Source organism: Oryctolagus cuniculus, chromosome 20 (assembly GCF_051225735.1).
Source record: "Oryctolagus cuniculus isolate XC-2025 breed Fujian yellow rabbit chromosome 20, ASM5122573v1, whole genome shotgun sequence".
Classification (NCBI taxonomy): domain Eukaryota; kingdom Metazoa; phylum Chordata; class Mammalia; order Lagomorpha; family Leporidae; genus Oryctolagus; species Oryctolagus cuniculus.
In genome coordinates this window covers 41806502-41829919 of record NC_142886.1, presented here as the reverse complement: position 1 = coordinate 41829919, position 23418 = coordinate 41806502, and the positions used below count along the sequence as shown (strand labels likewise).

The 23418-nt window shown below is 46.8% G+C and overlaps 1 protein-coding gene across 2 annotated transcripts in view; it reads left to right on the top strand.

Annotated features, from left to right (window-relative positions):
• TRIP11 (thyroid hormone receptor interactor 11) overlaps window positions 1–23418 on the top strand; it is a 79074-nt gene that overhangs the window by 31421 nt on the left and 24235 nt on the right. For both annotated transcript variants that reach the window (XM_008271914.5, XM_002719595.6), the window contains exons 11-16: window positions 23–3001; window positions 9197–9337; window positions 9841–10034; window positions 14519–14682; window positions 15979–16082; window positions 21573–21672. In XM_008271914.5, coding sequence (XP_008270136.1) covers window positions 23–3001; window positions 9197–9337; window positions 9841–10034; window positions 14519–14682; window positions 15979–16082; window positions 21573–21672 — 3682 coding nt within the window. The remainder of the gene's footprint in view (window positions 1–22; window positions 3002–9196; window positions 9338–9840; window positions 10035–14518; window positions 14683–15978; window positions 16083–21572; window positions 21673–23418) is intronic.

The window sequence follows — 23418 nt, the reverse complement described above, 5'->3', positions numbered from 1 at the left end:
AGCAAATTCATTTTTCTTTCAGCATGTGATTTTGATTAAAGATCAGCTATCAAAACAACAAAATGAAGGCGACATCATCATCAGTAAACTAAAACAAGATCTGGATGATGAAAAAAAGAGAGCTCACCAACTTGAGGATGATAAAGTGAACATTATTAGAGAGTTGGATGTGGAGAAAGAAAAGCTAATTCAGAGTGGGTGGGCACTGAATGATTTGCATTTAGCCAAGCAGAAGCTTGAGGAGAAAGTAGAAGATTTAGTAGATCAGCTAAATAAATCACAGAAAAGTAATACAAGCATCCAGAAAGAGAACCTTGAACTTAGGGAGCTTATTTGCCAAAACGAGGAGGCGCTCTCTAGAGTCAGGAATGAGTTACTCCAGTCTCTCAGTCAAGACTTCCACAGTGATTTTAGTGAGAAGCTCCCTAAAGGAAAGGAAACGGAAGCGCGAAATTTACAGCAGAATCTGTCAGAAATAGAACAGCTCAATGGGAAGTTAAAGAAAGTTGCTTTTGATCTCAAAATGGAAAATGAAAAGTTGCTTTCAGCATACGAAGAGGTAAGACATCAGTTGGAAGAATCCGTTGCTGTTAACCATCAGATTTCTGTGGAAAAAGACAGTGTTGTGGAGCCTCCAAGAAGGGCGGAGGGGCAGGCGGAAGCGGGGTTACGTGGGGCTGAGCAGAGCGGTGAGGGACTGGGTCCCGCGGCCTTGCAGCTGGAGTGTGAGCATTTAATTCAGCTCAGTCAGGAGAAAGACCTGGAAATAGCAGATCTCAAAAAGCACATCGAGCAAATGGGTACCGAGCATAAGGAAACCAAGGAAATGTTGTCATCTAGTTTAGAGGAGCAGAAGCAATTGACACAACTGATAGACGAGAAAGAAAATCTTATTGAACAACTTAAAGAAAGAAGTTCGGTGCTGCAGGAGGAATTAGATAAATACACTCAGGCCTTGAAAAGCAATGAAGTTTTAAGGCAGACGCTGGAGGAAAAGGATAGAAGTCTGGGCTCCATGAAGGAAGAGAACAATCACCTGCAAGAACAGCTGGAGCGCCTGCGGGAGCGGCAGAGCCGGGCTGCGCAGGGGGCCGAGCCGCGAGCCCCCGACGGCGCTGCCGAGCTGGAGTCAGAGGTGTCCCAGCTGACCGTCACCAAGCGCCACCTGGAAGAGGAGATCAGGCAGCACCAAAAGGTCATTGAAGATCAAAACCAGAGTAAGAGACAGCTCCTTCAGTCTCTGCAGGAGCAGAAGAAGGAAACGGAGGCGTTTAAATACCAGTACGAGCAAATGAACGCCACACATGCGCAGCTGTTTCTAGAGAAAGATGAGGAAATCAAGAACTTGCAGAAAACAATCGAACAGATCAAAACGCAGCTGCGTGAGGGACGACAGGACATGCACACCGAGAATTCTGATATTTTCCAAGAAACGAAAGTTCAGAACCTTAGCATAGAAAATGGAAGCGAGAAGCATGATTTATCTAAAGCTGAAACAGAAAGATTAGTGAAAGGGATAAAGGAGCGAGAGCTGGAGATTAAGCTTCTCAATGAAAAGAATATATCTTTAACCAAACAGATTGATCAGCTGTCCAAGGATGAGGTTGGCAAGCTCACTCAGATAATCCAGCAGAAAGACTTGGAGATACAAGCTCTCCATGCTAGAATTTCTTCGCCTTCCTACCCCCAGGACATCCTGTACCTGCAGCAGCAGCTCCAAGCCTACGCTATGGAGCGGGAGCAAGTGTTAGCTGTCCTGAGTGACAAGACAAGGGAAAACAGCCACCTGAAAACAGAGTACCACAGAATGATGGACATAGTCTCTGCCAAGGAAGCGGCCCTCGTGAAGCTGCAAGACGAAAACAAACAAATGTCCACCAGGTTTGAAAGTAGCGGCCAGGATATGTTCAGAGAAACTGTTCAGAATCTGTCACGGATCATCCGAGAGAAGGACATTGAGATCGACGCACTAAGCCAGAAATGTCAGACTCTACTGACCGTCCTGCAGACGTCTGGCGCCAGCAGCGAGGCTGGCGGTGTCAACAGTAACCAGTTTGAGGAGCTGCTGCAGGAGCGTGACAAGTTAAAGCAGCAGGTGAAGAAGATGGAGGAGTGGAAGCAGCAGGTGATGACCACCGTGCAGAACATGCAGCACGAGTCGGCCCAGCTGCAGGAGGAGCTGCATCAGCTGCAGGCGCAGGTGTTGGTGGACAGCGACAACAACTCTAAACTGCAAGTGGACTACACGGGCCTGATCCAGAGTTACGAGCAGAATGAAACCAAACTGAAAAACTTCGGGCAGGAGCTGGCGCAAGTGCGGCACAGCATAGGGCAGCTTTGCAGCACCAAGGACCTTCTTCTGGGCAAACTTGACAGCATTTCACCCCAGCTGGCTCCTGGGCCGGCCCCGGCTTCCGAGGCAGCGGGGCCTGCTGCAGCCGGCGAGGCCGCTGGGGCCTGCGAGGCGTCTCCGCGGCTGCGGCAGGAGGTGGAGGAGCTGAGGAGGTCGCTGCAGCAGAAGGACGCCGCGATCAGAACGCTGCAGGAGGACAACCGCCGGCTGTCCGACTCCATCGCCGCCACCTCGGAGCGGGGGAGGAGGGAGCACGAGCAGAGCGGCTCGGAGATCAGGCAGCTGCAGGAGCGGCAGGACGCCCTGCAGAGCCTGCTCAGGGAGAAGGACCTCCTCCTCAAGGCCAAGAGCGATGAGCTGCGCTCCTCCAGCGAGGAGGTCACCAACAAAGTGAACGAGAACGAGCTCCTGCGGCAGGCCGTCACCAACCTGAAGGAGAGGACGCTGATCTTGGAGATGGACATCTCGAAACTGAAGGGAGAAAACGAGAAGATAGTGGAAGCGGCCAGGGGGAGGGAAACCGAGTACCAGGCACTGCAGGAGACCAACATGAAGTTCTCCATGATGCTGCGAGAGAAGGAGTTCGAGTGCCACTCGATGAAGGAGAAGGCTCTGGCCTTTGAGCAGCTGTTGAAAGAAAAAGAGCAGGTGTGTTCTGGCTGGAGCCCTCGGGAGAAGCTGGGAGGGAGGGAGGCAGGGAGGGAGGGAGAGCGCAGTGCGGTGGCTACTTCTCCATGCTCTCCTTAACAGGATCACGACCCTGTTAACTCGGAAGTATTTATTCCAAGGTAATGTGCTTCGTGCTCAGTAAGTTTTCCTCAGAGAACTCTGGAAGTTTCTCCCTCAAAGTATCAGATATTTCCAGATACTTGGAGGCTTTTGGGAGTAAATTAATTTCTTACTTCCTGCTAACTAGAAAAAAAGAATTTGCTAGCAATTTAGATTTTTCTTGTAAAAAAAAAGATTTTTCTTCAGAAAACAAATTTTCTGCAAGAGGGAGTTCTTAAGTCACCTCAGTTTAACCAGATTTCAGGCATATTTCAGTAGCTGCTCGTAATGATTAATATTCTCGAGCTGCTGTATGGAAGGAGAAGCACTGTGAAGTACACACTGCATCTTTGAACTGCAATAAGAAATCACATGTTACCCCGAGACACGGTAAGTCTGCGTGTGTGTCTGTGAAACCGAGGCACTGCTTCAGGAACCAGGAATCACCCTACCACGACGTGTGATATTCCATGAACATCAACTACTGGCTGGTCTATGAAATTACCTTCTATGGACCTGTTATTAGATGCAGCCTGGAATTTGAACAGCTGTAGCCATGCTGCGTACTTTTCACAGAAGAGGCTCTGTAAGTCATTCTAATCCCAGCTCTGTTACTAATGGCACTTAGTCTAGTCTCCGATGAAGGCAGCAGGGACAGGTACTGGAGCCATCGCCTGCTGCCTCCCAGGGTTCACGGAAGCTTCAACTGAAAGCAGAGCCGAGACCTGAACCCAGATTTTCTTGATATGGGATGCAGGTGTCCCAAGCAGCATCTTAACTTCTGTAGCAAATGCCCACCCTTTTGTGTTTTCATTGACATTATTTTTACTCCCCCCAAAACCTTTTATTTAAGGTATACAAACTTCATGCATTTCATAAATACAGTTTAGGAATATAGTGATTCTTCCCACAGTACCCACAATCCCATCCACACTCCCACCCCTCTTCCTCCTCCCTCTCCTATTCCCATTCTTATTTTTTACTAAGATCTGTTTTTAATTAACTTGATACACATACAGTTAACTCTGTACTAAGTAAAGGGTTCAACAAATTGTGTGAAAAAAATATATTCTTCAACAGTCAAGACAAAGACTGTTCAAAGTCATTGCATCTCAAAGAGTTAATTTCACTTCTATAGGTTACCTTTTAGGTGCTCTATTAATTATCACAGATCAGAGAGAACATAGGGTATGTATCCTTTTGGGACTGGCTTATTTCACTAGTGATGTTTTCCAATTTCATCCATTTTGTTTCAAATGACCAGATTTCTCTTCTCTTCTCTTCTCTTCTCTTCTCTTCTCTTCTCTTCTCTTCTCTTCTCTTCTCTTCTCTTCTCTTCTCTTCTCTTCTCTTCTCTTCTCTTTTCACCACTGTGTACTCCCTGGCATACATATCCCATAATTTTTTTTATCCAGTCTTCAGTTGACAGGTATTTGGGTTGATTTCATATCTTGGCTATTGTGAAATGAGCTGCAATAAACACGGGTGTACAGATAACTTATATGCTTATTTCATTTCCCTTGGGTAAATTCCCAGGAGGAGGTCTGGGTCATACAGTAGGTCTACATTCAGATTTCTGAGGTATCTCCATACTTCCACAGTGGCTGTACCAGTTTACATTCCCACTAACAGTGGATTAGGGTACCTTTTCCCCCACATCCTCACCAACATTTGTTGTTTGTAATTTCTGTATGAAAGCTGTATTAATGGGTGAGGTGAAACCTCATTGTGGTTTTGATTTGCATTTCCCTGATGGCTAGTAATCCTGAGCATTTTTTCATGTGTCTGTTGGCCATTTGGATTTCCTCTTTTGAAAAATGCATGTTTAAATCCTTTGCCCATTTCTTAACTAGGTTGTTTGTTTTGTTGTTGAGTTCCTTGATCTCTCTATATCTTCTGGTTATTAATCCTTTATCAGTTGCATGGTTTGACGTAATTTCTCCCATTCTGTCAGTTGCCTCTTCATTTTGCTGGGTGTTTCCTTTGCAGTACAGAAGCTTTTCAATGTGATGTAATCCCATTTGTCAATTTTGGCTTTGATTGCCTGTGTCCCTGGGGTGTTTTCCAAGAACTCTTTGCCTGTGCTAATATCTTGGAGGCTTTTCCCAATGTTTTCTAATAATTTGATGGTATTGGTTCACAGATTTAGGTCTTTAATCCATGTTGAGTAGACTTTTGTGTAAGGTGTGAGGTGGGGTCTTGCTTCATACTTCTGCAGGTGGGGATCCAGTTTTCTCAGCACCATTTGTTGAAGAGACTGTTCTAGCTCCAGGGATTGATTTTAGCTCCTTTGTCAAAGATGAGTTGGCTGTAGATGCATGGGCTGATTTCTGGTGTTTCTGTTCTGTTCCATTGGTCCATCCATCTGTTTTTATACCAGTACCAGGCTTGAAATCTGGTTTTGTGATGCCTCTAGGATTTGTTTTCATTGTATAAGATTGTTTTAGCTATTCAGGATCTCCTATGTTTCCATATGAATTTCAGCATCATTTTTTCAGTATCTAAGAAATGTCTTTGGTATTTTGATTGGTATTGCATTGAATCTGTAAATTGCTTTCAGGAGTATGGACATTTTGATGATATTGATTCTTCCAATCCATGAACATGGAAGATTTTTCCATTTTTTTGTATCTCCTATTTCTTTCTTTAGTGTTTTGTAATTCTCATCATAGAGATCTTTGACATTTTGGTTAAATTTATACCAAAGTATTTGATTTTTAACTATTTTGAATGGGATCAATCTTAGAAGTTCTCTCAGCAGTAGCATTGTCTGTGTATACAAAGGCTATTGATTTTTTTAAGAAATTCTCTAAGCCCGTCACCTGGGAAGCACACTTACTTTTTTATTTTATTTTTATTTGAAAGCCAGAGTTACACACAGAAGGAGAGGCAGAGAGAGAGGGAGAGAGAGGGAGAGAGGTCTTCCATCTGCTGGTTCACTCCCCAGTTGGCTGCAACGGCTGGAGCTGCACCAATCAGGAGCCAGGAGCTTCTTCTGGGTCTCCTATGCGGGTGCAGAGGCCCAAGGACTTGAACCATCCTCTACTGCTTTCCCAGGCCATAGCAGAGAGCTAGATTGGAAGTAGAGCAGCCGGAACTCGAACAAGCACCCAATATAGGATGCTGGCACTGTAGGCAGCAGCTTTACTCACTTGCCACAGCACTGACCCCAGGCTATTGATTTTTGTGTGTTGATTTTATATCCTGCCACTTTACCAAACTCTTCTATGAGTTTCAGTAGTCTCTTAGTGGAGTCTTTTGGATCCCCTATATATAGAATCATGTCATCTGCAAATAGGGATAGTTGGACTTCCTCTGTCCCACTTTTTATCCCTTTGATTTCTTTTTCTTGCCTAATGGTTCTGGCTAAAACTTCCAGGAATATCCTGAATAGCAGTGGTGAGTTGGGCATCCTTGTCTGGTTTTGGATCTCAGTGGGAATGCTTCCAACTTTTCCCCATTCAATAGGATATTGACTATGGGTTTCTCATAAATTGCCTTGATTTTGTTGAGGAATGTTCCTTCTATACCCAATTTGCTCAAAGTTTTCATCATGAAAGGGTGCTGTATTTTATCAAATGTTTTCTCTGCGTCTATTGAGATAATCATATGGTTTTTGTTCTTTAGTTTGTTAATGTATCACATTGATTGATTTGTGAATATTGAGCCATCCTTGCATACCTGGGATAAATCCCACTTGATCCAGGTGAATGATCTTTCTGATGTGTTGTTGAATTCAATTGGCTAGTATTTTGTTGAGGATTTTTGTGTCTGTGTTCATCAGGGATTCATTGACATTTATACATCGTAAGTGTGTGAATTTTGTGAAGACTCTTCTATTTTCTAGGAAGCTTCCCAAGTTACAATTGGAGGGTGAACCAACGGCAAAGGAAGACCTTTCTCTCTGTCTCTCTCTCTCTCATTGTTCACTCTGCCTGTCAAAAAAAAAAAAAAAAAAGTACTTGTAGATTTATATTTTTTAAAGGCTTATTTATTTGAAAGACAGAGTTACAGAGAAAGAAGGAGAGACAGAGATTTTTTCATCCCCTGGTTCATTCCCCAAATGGCTGGCAATAGCCAGGGCTGCACCAGGCCAAACCAGGAGCCTGGAACTCCATCTGGGTCTCCCATGTGGGTGCAGGGGCCCAAGCACTCAGGCCTCCTTCAATTGCTTTCCAAGGCACGTTAGCAGGGAGTCGGATTGCAAGTGGAGCAGCTGGGACTCAAACCAGCACCCATATGGGATGCCAGCGTTGCTGCTAGCGGCTTTACCCACTGCACCACATACTGCCCCACCCAGCGCTGGTGCTTAGAATATCTATATATCTATATCTATATCTATATCTATTCAGAGTTACAGAAAGGCAAAGGCAGAGAAAGAGTGAGGTCTTCAATCCGCTGTTTCATTCCCCAGATGGTTGCAATGGCCAGAGCTGAACTGATCCAAAGCCAGGAGCTTCTTCCAGATTTCTCCATGTGGGTGCAGGGGCGTCTTCTACTGTTTTCCCAGCAGAGAGCTGGATCTGAAGTGGAGCAGCCGGGACTCAAACTGGCACCCATGTAGGATGATGGCATTGTCAGCAGTGGCTTTACCCACTACACCACGCATTGCGGGCACCTAGAGTATATTTTGAATCTAATAAGTCTTTATGAAATTCTTGTTTTAGGGAGAAAGGGGTTTTCTTAATAGGAGACCTTCAAAACTAACTTTTCAATCATTTGTTTATTCTGTTTAATATGAAAAAAAAATTAAACTGAAAAAACCGTTTTGGAAAATACTGACTCTCTCATGCAGGAGGGAGTAAGTAGATAAAAGTAACAGTGTCATGTTTGGCTTTCAGTTATCCTGGGGATATGTTATATGTTCTTAAAGAAATGGAAAGCTTACCTGAAAACTTAAAATAGATGCTTGTTTAAACCAGGAAAGAATTGACTGTAAATAACCTGACACTTTTTTTGTGCTTTTAAAAATTCCAGCTGTCATCTGAAATTCATAGCCTTAGTTTTTGTAGTAAAGTAGTATTTTTCTGCTGTCCTTACTTGTGTGGAATGCATGTAAGAAGACATTGTCAGCTGGCGCCGCGGCTCAGTAGGCTAATCCTCTGCCTGTGGCGCCGGCACACCAAGTTCTAGTCCCAGTCGGGGCGCCGGATTCTGTCCCGGTTGCCCCTCTTCCAGGCCAGCTCTCTGCTGTGGCCCGGGAGTGCAGTGGAGGATGGCCCAAGTGCTTGGGCCCTGCACCCCATGGGAGACCAGGAGAAGCACCTGGCTCCTGGCTTCGGATCAGCGTGGTGTGCCGGCCGCAGCGCGCCAGCCGCAGCGGCCATTGGAGGGTGAACCAGCAGCAAAGGAAGACCTTTCTCTCTGTCTCTCTCTCTCTCTCTCACTGTCCACTCTGCCTGTCAAAAAAAAAAAAAAAAAAAAAAAAAAAGAAAGAAAAGAAATTGTCATAACTTTCTAGCAAGATGAGTTCAGAAGCTAACTTTTGTTAACTTGTTGCCCAGATGTTTTGCCTTTTTCTCTTTTGGGACCGCTTGATACTGTTGCTTTCTCTGACAGCTGTGGGTGGCTGATGAGTGGACGAAGGTGTGCAGGTGGGGGCGCAGATCTTGGTGACTTTGTGGCCTATGAACACTGGTGTAAAGGGTAAATTTGAAGGGGATTTTGTCTTGGATTCCTTTTAAATCATTTCCCATAAACATGCCTTTTCTTTTAGAATAGTTTAAGATTTATAGAAAAATTGCAGCGATGGTTGAGAGAATTCTCATCTAGCTCACAGCCAATTTTCCTTCCTGCTAATGTCTTGGGTTTCTGTGGCGCATTTGTCAAGACTAATGAGCCAGTGTTGAGGCGTTGCGGTCAACTGTCCGTGTTTTCCCGTTCCAGGATGCCATCCGGGGCCCGCCTTACTGTGTCTGGATGTCCTGTCTCACCAGGCTCTGGACTGGGACCATTTCTCAGCCTGGCCTCTTTTTGTTGACTTTAACATAGTTAACTTATTTTAAAACTATTTAATGAAGAAACTATTTTAATGTATTTTTCTCTAAAGCTAAAGTCATTTTTTTTTCCCTGAAGGGCAAGGCTGGGGAGTTAAATCAACTTTTAAATGCAGTTAAGTCAATGCAGGAGAAGACGGTTACGTTTCAGCAGGAGAGAGACCAGGTCCTGCTGGCCCTGAAACAGAAGCAGATGGAAAGCAGCACCCTGCAGAATGAGGTATGCCGACAGCAGGTGCAGTCTAGCCGAGAACACTGGGAGGATGGGCGGTTAAAGTGGATTTCTCGGGTGATTTTCCTTCGTTTTCTTCTAGTGTGCAGTAGTGGGGTTTTGATCTCCCAGGGTGCCTTTTTTTCCTTCCACTTTTCAAAAATGAGGATCATGGCATATTGTGGATGTAAGGAAAAGTTCTGACTCATAAGTATGAAAAAAACGAGGTTTACTGAAAAAGTATTCTGTCGCAAAGAGCCCAGTACTTTTATGGAATTCCAGTTTCCACGAGAGCCACGGGGAATGGGATCCTACAAAGCACACCTTCCAGATGAGTTTTCAAGATGATTTCAGGGGAATTTTTTCCTAAGTATAAGTAAGCCTTGCAGTATGAGAAATTAATGTACGGTTGATACACTTTAATAATGTGAGAAGAAGTTTGGCAGGAGAGTGACTTGTTGGGGAGGGAGGCGTGTTATGTAGAAGAGAAGTAAAGAGTTGTCCGGTCCTAGGTTCAGCACTTACGTGACAAAGAATCACGGCTAAACCAGGAGCTGGAGCGGCTGCGGAACCATCTTTTAGAATCGGAGGATTCTTACACTCGGGAAGCTTTGGCTGCAGAAGACAGAGAGGCTAAACTAAGGAAAAAAGTCACAGCATTGGAAGAAAAGCTAGTGTCATCCTCCAGCGCAATGGAAAATGCCAGGTAACTCTTTGTTTGTCTGCGTTACCGTTGACAGAAGACGTCTCGAGACGGACTCAGCGGCGTCTTTCACACGCCAGCTGCTTCGCACAGTCGCTCGCTTTCCCCGTTTCACAGGTGAAGGGCTGGGAGTGCAGAGGTGGAGCAGCCAGCCCAGGTCAGGCACACGGGATCTGCCTGGGTCTCACGCCCAGGTCTGTGACGTACACAGACTTGGCGTTCAGACGTTGGGAATCTCGGCCGCTTACCTTTCCAGGAGTGCAGTCTGAAGTTCTGACAGGCTTGATTAGCCCTGGCCAGCTCCCAGAGAACTGGTTTAACTTGTGGTCCTGTTCCCCATCAGCAAATCCAAGGCTGCACTAGGTGTAAGTAAGTGTGAGGGTGAAGTTCCAAGTCTGTGAAGAACAGGGACCGGGCTCTGCTCTCGTATTTTAAATTTTATTTCTCCTAATAAGATATTCTTTCTTATTACAAAAACATGGCATTTTTGACTTCAGCAAAATCAGACAAATGAGAAGAACATATAACAGAGTCCCACCTACCCAGCAGAATCCTTTTTGTGCTTTTAAAATTTATATTTGTGTAAGTATTACATATATTTTTGAAAGCTAAATTGAGATACTGTTCATACTGTTTTGGACTTAATATGCATATCAGTAAGTGTTGAGCCATATATATATCTTCTTTGCAGAATCATGAATTTTCCGATTTCTTTATCCTAGTTATTGTAGGATGTTTATTGTTTGAACTTTTTAGAATCACTAAGTACTGTCATGATATCCTGAGGCATTTTTTTTTTTAAGATTTATTTATTTATTTGAAAGTTACAGAGAGGTAGAGACAGAGAGAGAGAGGCCATCCATTCATTGGTTCACTCCCCAGATGGCTGCAACAGCTGGAGCTGCACCAATCCAGAGCCAGGAGCTTCTTCTGGGTCTCCCATGCGGTGCAGGAACCCAAGCACTTGGGTCATCTTCCACTGCTTTCCCAGGCCATAGCAGAGCGCTGGGTCAGAAGTGGAGAAGCCAAGACTCAAACGGGTGCCCATATGGGATACCAGCACTGCAGGCGGCGGCTTTACCCACTGTCCCGCAGCACCGGCCCCCGCGTGTGTTTTTGTGGATGACAGATTATTTCTGTAGTGTAAATTTTGAGAAATGAAACTTGTAGGTCAAGGAGCATTTTAAAACTTTTTTGAGATTGTACTGCTGACTTATTTTCCAGAAAAAACTTTGATTCACTCCTGTTTCCATTAGTGGTGCGTCCCCCATTCTGCATTCTCACTGTGCATGTTTCTGAGGGAGGTTTAAGGAAGCAGTGGAGACATCTCCGAGGGTGAACCCCTCTGTCTTCCTTTGCCACATGGATTTTTTTTTTTTTTTTTTTTTTTTTGACAGGCAGAGTGGACAGTGAGAGAGAGAGACAGAGAGAAAGGTCTTCCTTTGCCATTGGTTCACCCTCCAATGGCCGCTGCGGCCGGCGCACCGCACTGATCCGAAGGCAGGAGCCAGGTACTTCTCCTGGTCTCCCATGGGGTGCAGGGCCCAAGCACTTGGGCCATCCTCCACTGCACACCCAGGCCACAGCAGAGAGCTGGCCTGGAAGAGGGGCAACCGGGACAGAATCCGGAGCCCCGACCGGGACTAGAACCCGGTGTGCCGGCGCCGCAAGGCAGAGGATTAGCCTAGTGAGCTGCGGCACCGGCGCCACATGGATTTTTATACCTTCAGAATCAGGAAGAAAACATGTTTAAGATGGGAATTAATAACAGTGAACGTTCACTTCTGTGTGTGTTTCACATTGACAGGAATGCCAAAACGTGCTTAGGTTATAACATTACGTATCACAGTTCTTCGTAATTTTCAGGCTCTGATTTTCTCTGATAATTAAGATAATTTCTATTCTCTGCCCCTTTCGTGTGCTCTTCCTAGTAACTTCCAGAACAACCTTCCTTACGCAGAGTTGTGATCTTGTCACTTCTTTCTCAAAAGCAGTCTTGACTCCCATACTGCAGGGAGTGTCCTCACCTGTCCACGCGAGAGGTGAACTTGGAGAAGAGCAGGTACACCCACATCTGTTACAGAGGGCAGTTTACAGCCCCTCCCTTGGTCCCTCACTGGCCGAGGACTGCAGGCGTACAATCTTGGGTGACATGACCTAAGTTACAAAGTTACTCCTCCTTCCTTCTCTGAAATTTGATTTCCTCTTGTGAGCGGGTTACTCCTTAACCTCCGGCTTGCCTAGTGAGTTTTGCTACATCTGCAAGTCCGCTCACAGTAATTCTCCCCTCTGTCTGTGTTGAAAGTGGCCCCGGGCGCTCTGCAACACTGCTGTGCACACTGCTGTGCACGTGCGGCCCAGCCTTGTGTCAGGCCCTCAGACAGAAGAGCTGCTGTTCTCACTGTTGCTGTTTCCCCACTTCTTTTCAGATTATTTCTTCTACCTGAAGAGTATGTCTGATCCCTACTGGCTCTTCTATGGCTCCTGCCTAGTCTTTAAATTCCACTTTCTTCATGCAAGATGCTTTATTCTCATATCCAAACATGAACTGTGGTGTGCTAATTTTCCTTTGCACTTAAATAATACTTTGTATCTTTAATAGGACTTACATTTTATGCAAGGTGGTTGCCCTGTCTTGTACAGACTCCCATCCCATGAAATGTGAGGTTGCTGGAGGCGGGAGAGATGGCGTTCGTTCTGTACCACCCCCACAGCATGTCTTACACATAGTTTAATAAGCAGTATTTGTTGTATGACTAACTCAGATCTGCAGACCAGGTCCTGGTGTGTTGAGCCCTTACTTAATAGTCACACCTGGTATTTATCGGCTTTTTGAGTGCTGTCATAGCTCATTTCATCCTTTATATCAAGCCAGCAAAGTGAGTAAGTCGAGTTCGAGTCTTCTAATTATCAATGTATGCTCTTGCCACAAGAGGGTGCTGTTGGGCAGTCTTTTCAAATAGACTGCCCTTGAATAAGAATTTAACTGGATATTAAAAACCTAGAAAAATCATTGCAATGTTTTGAATGTAATCATTATACATGAAGGAAGTGTACCAGCGATAGAAGCCTGGATAGCTGCTGTATAAATAAATCTGTTAGCAATTTCTGGATTATTCTTTGGGGCGGGGATAGAGGTTGTTGTATTTCATGTAAACAGAAAGAGATAACCAGTGCAGTTCATCAGTGGGTAGCCTCTGGGAAGTTGGGAGTCCACTGCCGTTGTGAGGTGTCAAAATCCAGGTGGTGTTGAAATGCATTCCTGCTTAGGTTGGAAGCTGGACACAGTGACATCAGAGGTCCCTTGCAACCTAAAATTTTTGACACTTTACATCGTAGAGTTTAGCCTGGAAACACTAAAGTTGTAAGCTGTCTGTAAATTAGGCTAAACATTTCTCATTTACCTAATTCTTAATTTTTTAAAAAAAATTTATTTCAATTTTATTTGAAAGGCAGAGAGACAGAGATAGATCTTTTATCTGCTGGTTCACTCCCCAAATGCCTGCAAAAGCCAGGACTGTGCCAGGCCAAAGCCAATAACCAAGATCTCCTTCCAGGTCTCCCACCTGACTGGCTGGACCCAAGTGCTTAAGCCGTCACCTGCTGCCTCCCAGGATGCACATTAGCCCACAGCTGGATTGGAAATGGAGTCAGGACTCAAACCCAGGTGCTCCTGTATGGGATGCAGGCGTCTCGACTGACGCTTCAACTGGTGTGCTAAACACCCACCCCTAATTCTTAGTCTGTATAGGAGTGCCCTGGTCCAGGGTGTGCTGTAGCAGCTGAAGCCACTGCTTGTGATGCCAGCATCCAGATGGGTGCTGGTTCGCATCCTGGCTGCTCTGCTTCTGATCCAGCTCCAGATAATAGGCTGGGAAAAGCAGCATGCCTGCCACCACCTAGGTGGGGGACCCGGAGGAGGCTCCTGGCTCGGCCATCGGGAGAGGGAACCAGCAGAATGAAGCTTGCTTGCTCTCTGTCTCTCCCTCTGCAACTGTGACTTTCAAACAAGTCAATCTTAAAATAAAATAAAAAGTGCTTTGTTCAAAGAAGTCAATTTCACACGAAAGACGATTGAATTAAAACAGGCTACCAGAGAAGGACTTGGCACGTTTGTTTGCAGTCTAATTTGTGTTGAATGTACCAGAGACAGGGGAGTGGCAGTTGCCAGGGAAGGGAGCCTCCGTGAGGGGCACTGCAGTCCGGGAGCCGAGAGAAGCTTCTGGATGATGCCAGTGATGCGTGCACAGCACAGTGTGCGTGTACCTAGCGCCAGGGAACTGTGCCCTTGAGAGCGCTCAGTGCGGTAGGTTTCACGTGCTGTACGCATTATCACAATAAAGAAAGGTAGGAGAGAGCTTTCCTCTTGTTACAGCATCTAGATACTTTGAAATCCAACTTAAATTGACGCAGTGCAGTGTATAAGCTGTTTCTTGTTCGGTGCCTAAGAGATGGAAGCAGCTGACTTTCGCTGTTTCGCTCTGAAGCCACCAGGCCAGCGTGCAGGTGGAGTCGTTGCAGGAGCAGCTGAACGTGGTCTCCAAGCAGAGGGACGAGGCCGCGCTGCAGCTGTCCGTGTCTCGGGAGCAGGTGAAGCAGTACGCGCTGTCCCTCAGCAACCTGCAGATGGTGCTAGAGCACTTCCAACAAGGTGAGCTGGGAGGCGGCCTGGCGGTAGGCAGTTGGCGCGTGTGGGCCGTTCTGCGCCGTTTGGGTGCTGTTTCCGATCAGGCTCGGGGAAGTCTGAAAGCGTACCCATTCGTGGTGATGGCAGGGAAGGGAAAGAGCTGCCGGGTCGATGTAGAACAGAGAGCACACGGCATCCAGCGATTCGTAAAATTTATCTTAGTATCTTCCTGCCAATCAAGGTGAGAATCCAGGCATTATAGGGTGATCAGGTGACACGGGGGAGTGCAGATGTCGAGAGAGCCACCCCTAGAGCAGACAGTGAGGTGGAGGTCGAGCCCCCTCGGGGAGTTCTCACTATCCGTCACTGTGGTGCTTTGAGGACTGACTGACGTGCTCTTAACCCTGCGCCTGCTCTGGGGCAGCTGCTGTTTCAAGTGGAGACGCAGCTGCGATCAGCAGAGCCCTTTGCCCTGAGCCACTCTGCTGCCCACTGCTCCTCCCGTCCTGAGCTGAACCCCACTCCAGTCAGCCGCTCGCCCACACACTTCGTAACTCTTGTCGCGACTTAGCTGCTCGCGGGATGGTGCCCAGGGGATGTGAGGTGATAAATACTAGGGTTTGATGCTGTGGGCCCCGAGGAGCTTAGGTTTATTCCCATATGGCCCTTCAGGGTTACTCGTATGGTTGGAATCTGGAATTTTAAATATAAAATTTTTCTAGGTCTGCTTTATCATATTATCCAGTGACTGCTGTGAGAGTATATACAAAGTGGTATGGTGCTGAGGCTGTAGAGAGTCTTGCCGGAGAGGAAAACCTCTGGTGGAGACCTGCGGGGAGAGAACACTGTGCAAGATGCACAGGGTGGGAGAGCAGGCCGTGGGCACAGGGTGGACAGGGTGGGGTGGGGTGGGAGAGCAGGCCGTGGGCACAGGGTGGACAGGGTGGGGTGGGGTGGGAGAGCAGGCCGTGGGCACAGGGTGGACAGGGTGGGGTGGGGTGGGAGAGCAGGCCGTGGGCACAGGTGGACAGGGTTGGGTGGGAGAGCAGGCCGTGGGCACAGGTGGACAGGCGGGCAGGGAGAGCAGGCCGTGGGCACAGGGTGGACAGGTGGGCTGGGAGAGCAGGCCGTGGGCACAGGGTGGACAGGTGGGCTGGGAGAGCAGGCCGTGGGCTGTGACCTTAGTCCTGCCTCACGTCATTGCCTAGGCATGTGTCGTGTTCTTGTTGAACTGCTTTTGTTGAATTAAAATTTCAATGTTGAGATTCCAACTTTGTCACACATTAACAAAATACTAATATAACTTTCTCTTCTCTTTAGAGGAAAAAACTATGTATTCTGCTGAGTTAGAAAAGCAAAAGCAGCTTATAGCTGAATGGAAGAAAAAGGCAGAAAACCTGGAAGGAAAAGTGGTGGCATTACAAGTATGTCAAGCAGTTTGCTCTTGTAGATTGTATGTTCATGAGTAGTTCCTTGTTTTCTTTTTTTTTAATATTTATTTTTATTTATTTGAAAGTCAGAGCTACACACAGAGAGAGGAGAGACAGAGAGAGAGAGAGGTCTTCCACCCGAGTTCACTCCCCAATTGGCCGCAACGGCCGGAGCTTCCTCTGGGTCTCCGATGTGGGTGCAGGGGCCCAAGGGCTTGAGCCATCTTCTACTGCTTTTCCAGGCCATAGCAGAGAGCTGAATCAGAAGTGGAGCAGCTGGTTCTCGAACCGGTGCCCATATGGGATGCCGGCACTGCAGGCGGCAGCTTTACCCACTACGCCACAGCACCGACCCTAGCATTATTCTATTCTATTCTATTCTATTCTATTCTATTCTATTCTATTCTATTCTATTCTATTCTTTTCCCTTTCCTTTCCTTTCCTTTCCTTTCCTTTCCTTTCCTTTCCTTTCCTTTCCTTTCCTTTCCTTTTTCCTTCCTTCCTTCCTTCCTTCCTTCCTTCCTACCTACCTACCTACCTACCTACCTACCTACCTACAAGCAGAGTGGACAGTGAGAGAGAGAGAGACAGAGAGAAAGGTCTTCCTTTTGCCATTGGTTCACCCTCCAATGGCCACCGCGGCTGGCGCGCTGCGCCGGTGCACTGCGCTGATCCGATGGCAGGAGCCAGGTGCTTATCCTGGTCTCCCATGGGGTGCAGGGCCCAAGCACTTGGGCCATCCTCCACTGCACACCCAGGCCACAGCAGAGAGCTGGCCTGGAAGAGGGGCAACCAGGACAGAATCCGGAGCCCCGACCGGGACTAGAACCTGGTGTGCCGGTGCTGAAAGGTGGAGGATTAGCCTATTGAGCCACGGCGCCGCTCCTAGCATTATTCTTTAAAATATTGCTGCTTTTTTTTTTTTTTTAAGAATTTATTTATTTATTTGAGAGGCAGAGTTAGAGAGGGAGAGACAGAGAGAAACGTCTTCCATCCACTGGTTCACTCCTCAAATGGTCACAATGGCCTAAACTGTTCTGATCCAAAGCCACTGGTCACGTAGGTGCAGGGACCCAAGCACTTTGGCCATCTTCTACTGCTTTCCCAAGCCATAAGCAGAGAGCTGGATCAGAAGTGGAGCAGCCCAGACACAAACCGGCACCCATCCAGGATGCCAATGCTGCAGGCCAAGGCTTAGCCCACTATGCCACAGTGCTGGGTCCTCTTTCTTTCTCTCTTTCTCTTTCTCTTTCTCTCCCTCTCCCCCCTTCCTCCTTTTTCCTCCCTCTTTTCTTCTTTCCTCCCTCCCTTCTTTCCTTCTTTATTTCATTTATTTGAAAGAGTTAGTAAAAGGGAGAGAGAGAGAGGGAGGGAGGGAGGGAGAGAGGTATGAGGGAGAGAGGTATCTTCTCTCTGCTGGTTCACCCTCTAAGTGGCTGCAACACCCAGTGCTTGACAGGCTGAAGCCAGGAGCCGGGAACTGCATCCGAGTCTCTTATGTGCGCGGCAGGAGCCCAAGCACCTTGGGCGTTCTCATCTGCCTTCCCGGGGGCACCAGCCTTGAACCTTGCTCATGTGGGAAGCTGGCGGCGTAGGTGGCAGCCCAACCCGCTGTGGCACAATGCCAGCCCCCTAAAATGTTTCTATTATATTTTATAAATACAGACATTTTATATAAAATGTAAGTGAAATGAAACCATATGAAGAAACCCAACATGAAAGTGACTTGCTTTTAGATTTGGGAGAAGCTTTTCTGAGTCATAGGTAGACTCCAGCTGTAATTGGTAGAAAATAATAAAATCCGTTTACCTGGCACTAGTGGTGAATATGCTGTTCAGGAATAGTGATGTGCCAAGTAAGTGGGGGTATAAGTCCTGTAAAGTCTAAAAGTTTTTATTAAATGGTAAGTGGCTGTAAAACTATTTAGATAAGAGGCATACGTCGAGGGTAGCGATGCAGCAGAGCCCCAGTGTGGGAAGCACAGTGTCCTAAGTGCTCCAGGGGCCCTCTGCAGCTCCCCACCCCGCCCCCGCCCCGGGGTACCGCTCTTTCAAGCTATTGCGGTTGTCACCCTCTTGCTTTTTGTGGGCTTATCACACAGGTTTGTCCAAATAATACATTGTTTGGTTTTGCTTGTTTTTGAAGTTATGTAAATGGAATTTGAACTGTATATAAACTGACTAAAATCTCTTTTGAGATTTGCTTTTTTTTTTTTTTTACTTAGTGTTATGTGTGTTTGTGTAGCTGATTCGATATTTTCCCTGCCATAATCGTTGCATGGACCTGTAATTTATGCCCATTTCACTGACTGATGGAGCGCTGCTCCGATCTCTTCTCTACAGACTGTGGTTGCATACTTGCTTATTTCTCTCTACTAGTGTGCACACACAGGAATTCCTTCTGGGTGTACGTTTTGATGGACACCGCCGAGTCTGGGTGTATGTGGGCAGTGTCAGCACGCTGTTCTCTAGCCTGGCTGTGCTTATTTACCTCAGTTCCTGTTCTGCATCCTCGTCAGCTCTTGGCATTGTCAGACCTTACACTTTGAATTCCATTTTCCATGAGCTTTTTTGAAGTAATCTCGTTTTATCCAACACTTTTCCTGGTTCCCAGTGGGTCAACATTTAGAGTACAGATCTTTTAAAATTAGGGTGTTTTTAAAATTTAAAATGTAATATACATTTTGAAAAATCAGAGTAGATTAATAAAGTTAAAAACTGATTGAGGCCAGTGTTGTGGCACAGTGCGGTTAAGCTGCCGCCTGCAATGCTGGCATCCCGTGTGGACACCGGTTCAGGTCTCAGCTGTTCCACTTCTGATCCAGCTCCCTGCTGATGTGCCTGGAAAGCAGAGGAGGATGGCCCAAGCCCTTGGGTCCCTATACCCACGTGGGAGATGTGGATGGCGGTCCACTCTCTGTACCTCTGCCTTTTTTTTTTTTTCTTAGAGGGATTTATTTATTTATTTGAAAGGCAAAGTTACAGAGACAGAGAGGGAGAGACAGAGAAAGAGGTCTTCCATCCACTGATTCACTCCCCAAATAGCCACAAAGGCTGGGGCTGGGCCAGGCCAAACCCAGGAGCTAGGATCTTCCTCTAGGTCTCCCACATGCATGGAAAGGACCCAAGGACTTGGGCCATCTTCTGCTGTATTCCTAGGATATTAGCAGGGAGCTGGATTGGAAGTGGAGCAGCTGGTACTCGAACCAGCACCCATATGGGCTGCTGGCATCAAAGGCAGCTTCACCTGCTACGCCACATCACTGGCCCCAACTCTCCCTTTCAAATAAATAAATCTTAAAAGAGCAAATGAACAACAACAACAACAAAACCCTGAAACTAGAAAATTAAAACCAAACTAACGGTAGAAAGAATAACAATACAATGCTGATTTTTAAGAAAGCCTTAGTGTAGTTTTAAGCTTTAATAATTTCATAAGTATAAATGCTACAAATATTTAAAAATTATTTAAATTTATTTAAATTTCATTTAAATTTAGTTTTGTGAATTTTAAACAACGTTTTATTTAAAAGTTTAGTTTCTACTTGTCAGGATTCAAACCCTGGAAGCAGAACCAGTAGGGGTGTGTTTGTGTGTAAATGCAAATTTGTCTATGGGATACATGTGGAGACACACATTTGCAGTTTATTACCGGGAATTGGTGACGTAATTGTGCAGCCAGCTAAGCAAATCTGTAAGGCTGCCATCCGGGTGGGAAGGCCACATCAAAGGCAGCTGGGCCTCTGCAGCACGGGCCCCAGCTGCTGTTGTCCTCAGAAGAGTTGCAAGTGGGATGGAGCTCCTTGTGCACAGGCGGGAACTGCTCTGCACAGAGAGAATTTTTCTCACTTGGGGGAGAAGCCCAAGTCTTGCTTTTAAGGATGTCCCACTGGTGCAGGCAGGCCCGCCAGGCTGTCCAGAATAGTGTGCCTTCCTTCACTTCTGTGGAGCAAGGGCTTTGATTATATATGCAGAATACCTTCACAGCAACATCTAGACTGTGTTTGATTGACTAACTAGAGACTATAGCCTATCCAAAGTGACACATCAATCACACTGATTGCAGATGGCCTGGAATTTACGTGGATGAATGCTTGGGAATAGCCAAGAAAATTATGAGAAAAAAATAGCAGTGAGTAGGGGCCTTGCCCACTAGTTGTCAAAATAGAGCCATAAATCAATATGGTGTTACCTAGGTTAGTAGAGCAAGGGAGAACCCAGAAATAGGGATTTTAGACTAAGCCCTGAAGTAAGCTAATTTTAATGTAATGAAGAAAAGGATAGATTATCTAATAAATGACTTTGGCAAACCGTCCATACAGAAGAAATTAAAATTGGACCCCATCTTGCATCATATACAATAATAAATTCCAGTTGTATACAAATGGGGATTCTCAATTATAAGTGTACTAAGTTTTTGGGTATGCTGGTTGGCACTTCTGACATTTAGTGTCAAAATCACTCCCACTGGAAAATGCCACATGAAGGATTTAAGTCTAAGCATTTTTGCAATGGGCCAGCGTTGTGGCATAGCCGATGCACCTGGAAAGCAGTGGCAGATGTCCCAGTTCCCTTGGGCCCCTGCACCCACGTGGGAGACCTGGTAGGAGCTCCTGGCTTTGGTCTGGCCCAGCCCTGGTTGTTGGCGGCCATTTGGGGAGTGAAACAGCAAATGGAAGATCTCTCTCTCTCTCTGTGTGTGTGTGTGTAACTCTACCTTTCAAATAAAATATTTTTGAAAGTTTTTTTTGCAAGAAACTCTAGAAGACTTTACAGCCCTGGGGTGAGGGGATCCTAAGCAGCACGAAACTCACCAAGCTGCGAAAGCACGGAGGGCACGGCTGACTGCACTGCTGTGAGATCTTTGTGGGGCAGAAGACACCGCGCTCAGACAGACGCGATCTGCGACGGGGGTTCACATCTGCTGTCAGAGGCACTCGCGAAAACCGAGCCGTGAGAGGCGGCTCGGTAGGAGCGTACGGGCAGTATGTGCAGAGGTTTTCACAGCAGATCCACTGTCCCGCAAACATGAAGAAAGGGCTCGGGTTCACTAGTAGGGAAATGAGATTTAAAGTGATAAAGTCATAATGAAATATCACCTCCTGTAGTAGACTTGCAAAATTCAAAAGAGCAAGGATGTTTGTTGCCATATTTCTTGCCTTTTTGTATCTGTTCTGTTTTTTTGTTGTTACTTTTTTTTTCCACCCATCCTGTGTTGGGTTTCAGTAGCGTCCCCTCTTTTCCTTCGGTTCCTGTGAGTAAAAGGCAGCCACGTTGGGAAAGCGTGGGGTCCGCGGGGGCTGCTGCTCCGTCCCGTGCAGGCACGGCGGTGCCGCTCCTGCAGCAAAGGTGTACGGCACTGATGGCCGCTGGCTCCCGGCACTGATGGCCGCCGGCTCCTGGCACTGATGGCCACTGGCTCCCGGCGCCGCGGTTTGGGAGGCGGTCTTTGCCTGCTGCTTTTTAACAAGCTTTTCTCCTTCAGGAACGTTTGGATGAAGCAAATGCTGCGTTGGACTCAGCGTCAAGACTTACAGAACAGTTAGACCTGAAGGAAGAACAAATTGAAGAACTTAAAAAACAAAGTAGGTTTGGTTTGTTTGCTTTGTTTCCTCTTCTTCCCCTGGTACTAGTGCTGGGTCAGATGTTGCCTTACATCACGCGTTGGCAGCGTTGGGTGAGGCCGACTGCACCGGGGACCTCCGTCTCCATCTCGGTCTCCGTCTCCATGGCCAGTTTGCCTCCACTTGAGTGGGAGCCTAGTGGAGGTGGAGTCCCTGAGTTGGCCTGACGAGTTTGTTTTCCTGGATGTTGCGACCATGCTGTGGTGTTGCTGTCACTCTGTGGACATGATTGAGGCTGATGGGATTGTTTATGGTGGTGGCCTCTTCCCGATCTGACCTAAAGCCGGCTGATTTGTCAGGGCACGAGTCCCATTTGAGTGAATGTCTGGGAATGGCTCCGTCTTTACGGTTGTAGGGGTGCTCTCCACAGACACTCATCCTGTATCTCGTGAGCTCTGTCAGTTCCTGAAGTTGTCCAGCGCTTAGGATTGAGAGCAGAGGTCATTGGGTAGTTCTGAGCACCTTGTTGCATCGACCAGTTGACAAAATGACACTCCTCAGTTAGTCTCTGATTTAGGTGCAACCAAGAAGTTGAAGCTGTTGTGTGACTGCATTTCTTCTTGGAGCCTAGGACTGTGTCTAGATTAGGCACACTAACAAGGCACAGAATTAAGGAGTTAAGAAATACATACCATATAACATAAAATAAAAAGTAGAAATAGGTAAAAATATCAGACATACTGTCGAAAAGTAGAAACATTCCTGGCTGCTCCACTTCTGATCCAGCGCCCTGTTAATATGTCTGGGAAAGCAGTGGACGACGTCCCAATTGCCTGGGCCCCTGCACCCATGTGGGAGAACCGGAAGAAGAATCCTAGCTACTGGCTTCAGATTGGCCCGGCTCTGGCCATTTTAGCCATTTGGGGAATGAATCAATGGATGGAACACGTCTTGCTCTCTCTCCCTCTCTGACTGTGCCTTTCAAATCAATAAATAAATCTTTAAAAAAAGAAAGAAAAACAGCAACTTAGAGCTTGAGAAGAATGTAGGTAAGAAGCACTGATGCGTGGATGCCAAAGGAAGCTGGCCTAAATCCAGAGGAGAGAGGGGCTGGGAGATGGCTAGCAAGACAAGACAAGACAAGACAAGTAGTAGGCGGTTTCTTTCAAGTTAGTTCTGAGGCAGATGGCTGCCCAGCTGAAGGTTCCCTGCTTGGCAGACTTGGCCAGCCTGGGGCCTGGGGTGCAGTGGGATACCTGGAAACGCACAGCAAGGAGCAGTTAGGTGTGGAGTACCTGTCTGCTGCTCGACATAACCCGTCCTGTGCCTCTCAGCCTTCGTTGACTCGCTGCTCATCGGCAGCTCCAGGTGGTACTAGTTCCATCTTATACGTGAAAGGAAGGGACATTTCAGCTCTGGTCTTTTTCGCGTGACCAAAGCTCGTGATTGGTGTATTCTTGGCAGGAAAGTGGCTGTTTGTAGCCTGACTTGTATTCTGTGCCTTGTGTCTCCGTCTCCTTTGAAGAGATGGTGGCACTCTCTGTGTTGTGCCCACATGTCGAAATGGTTGCCTTCACCAAGAGGCAGTTTTTATCGGGAAGCACTGTGTGTAGATCGAAGGCCATGCAGCTGCAGCATTATCGCAGAAGGCAAAAGGGCGGTGCAAGGGAGAAGCGTGGGCACCTGAAGCAGGTTAGCAAAGGAGTTGCTGTCCCAGGGTTGGACCGGCTAAAGAGGGTGGAAAAGCTTAGTTCTGAACCAGCCCTT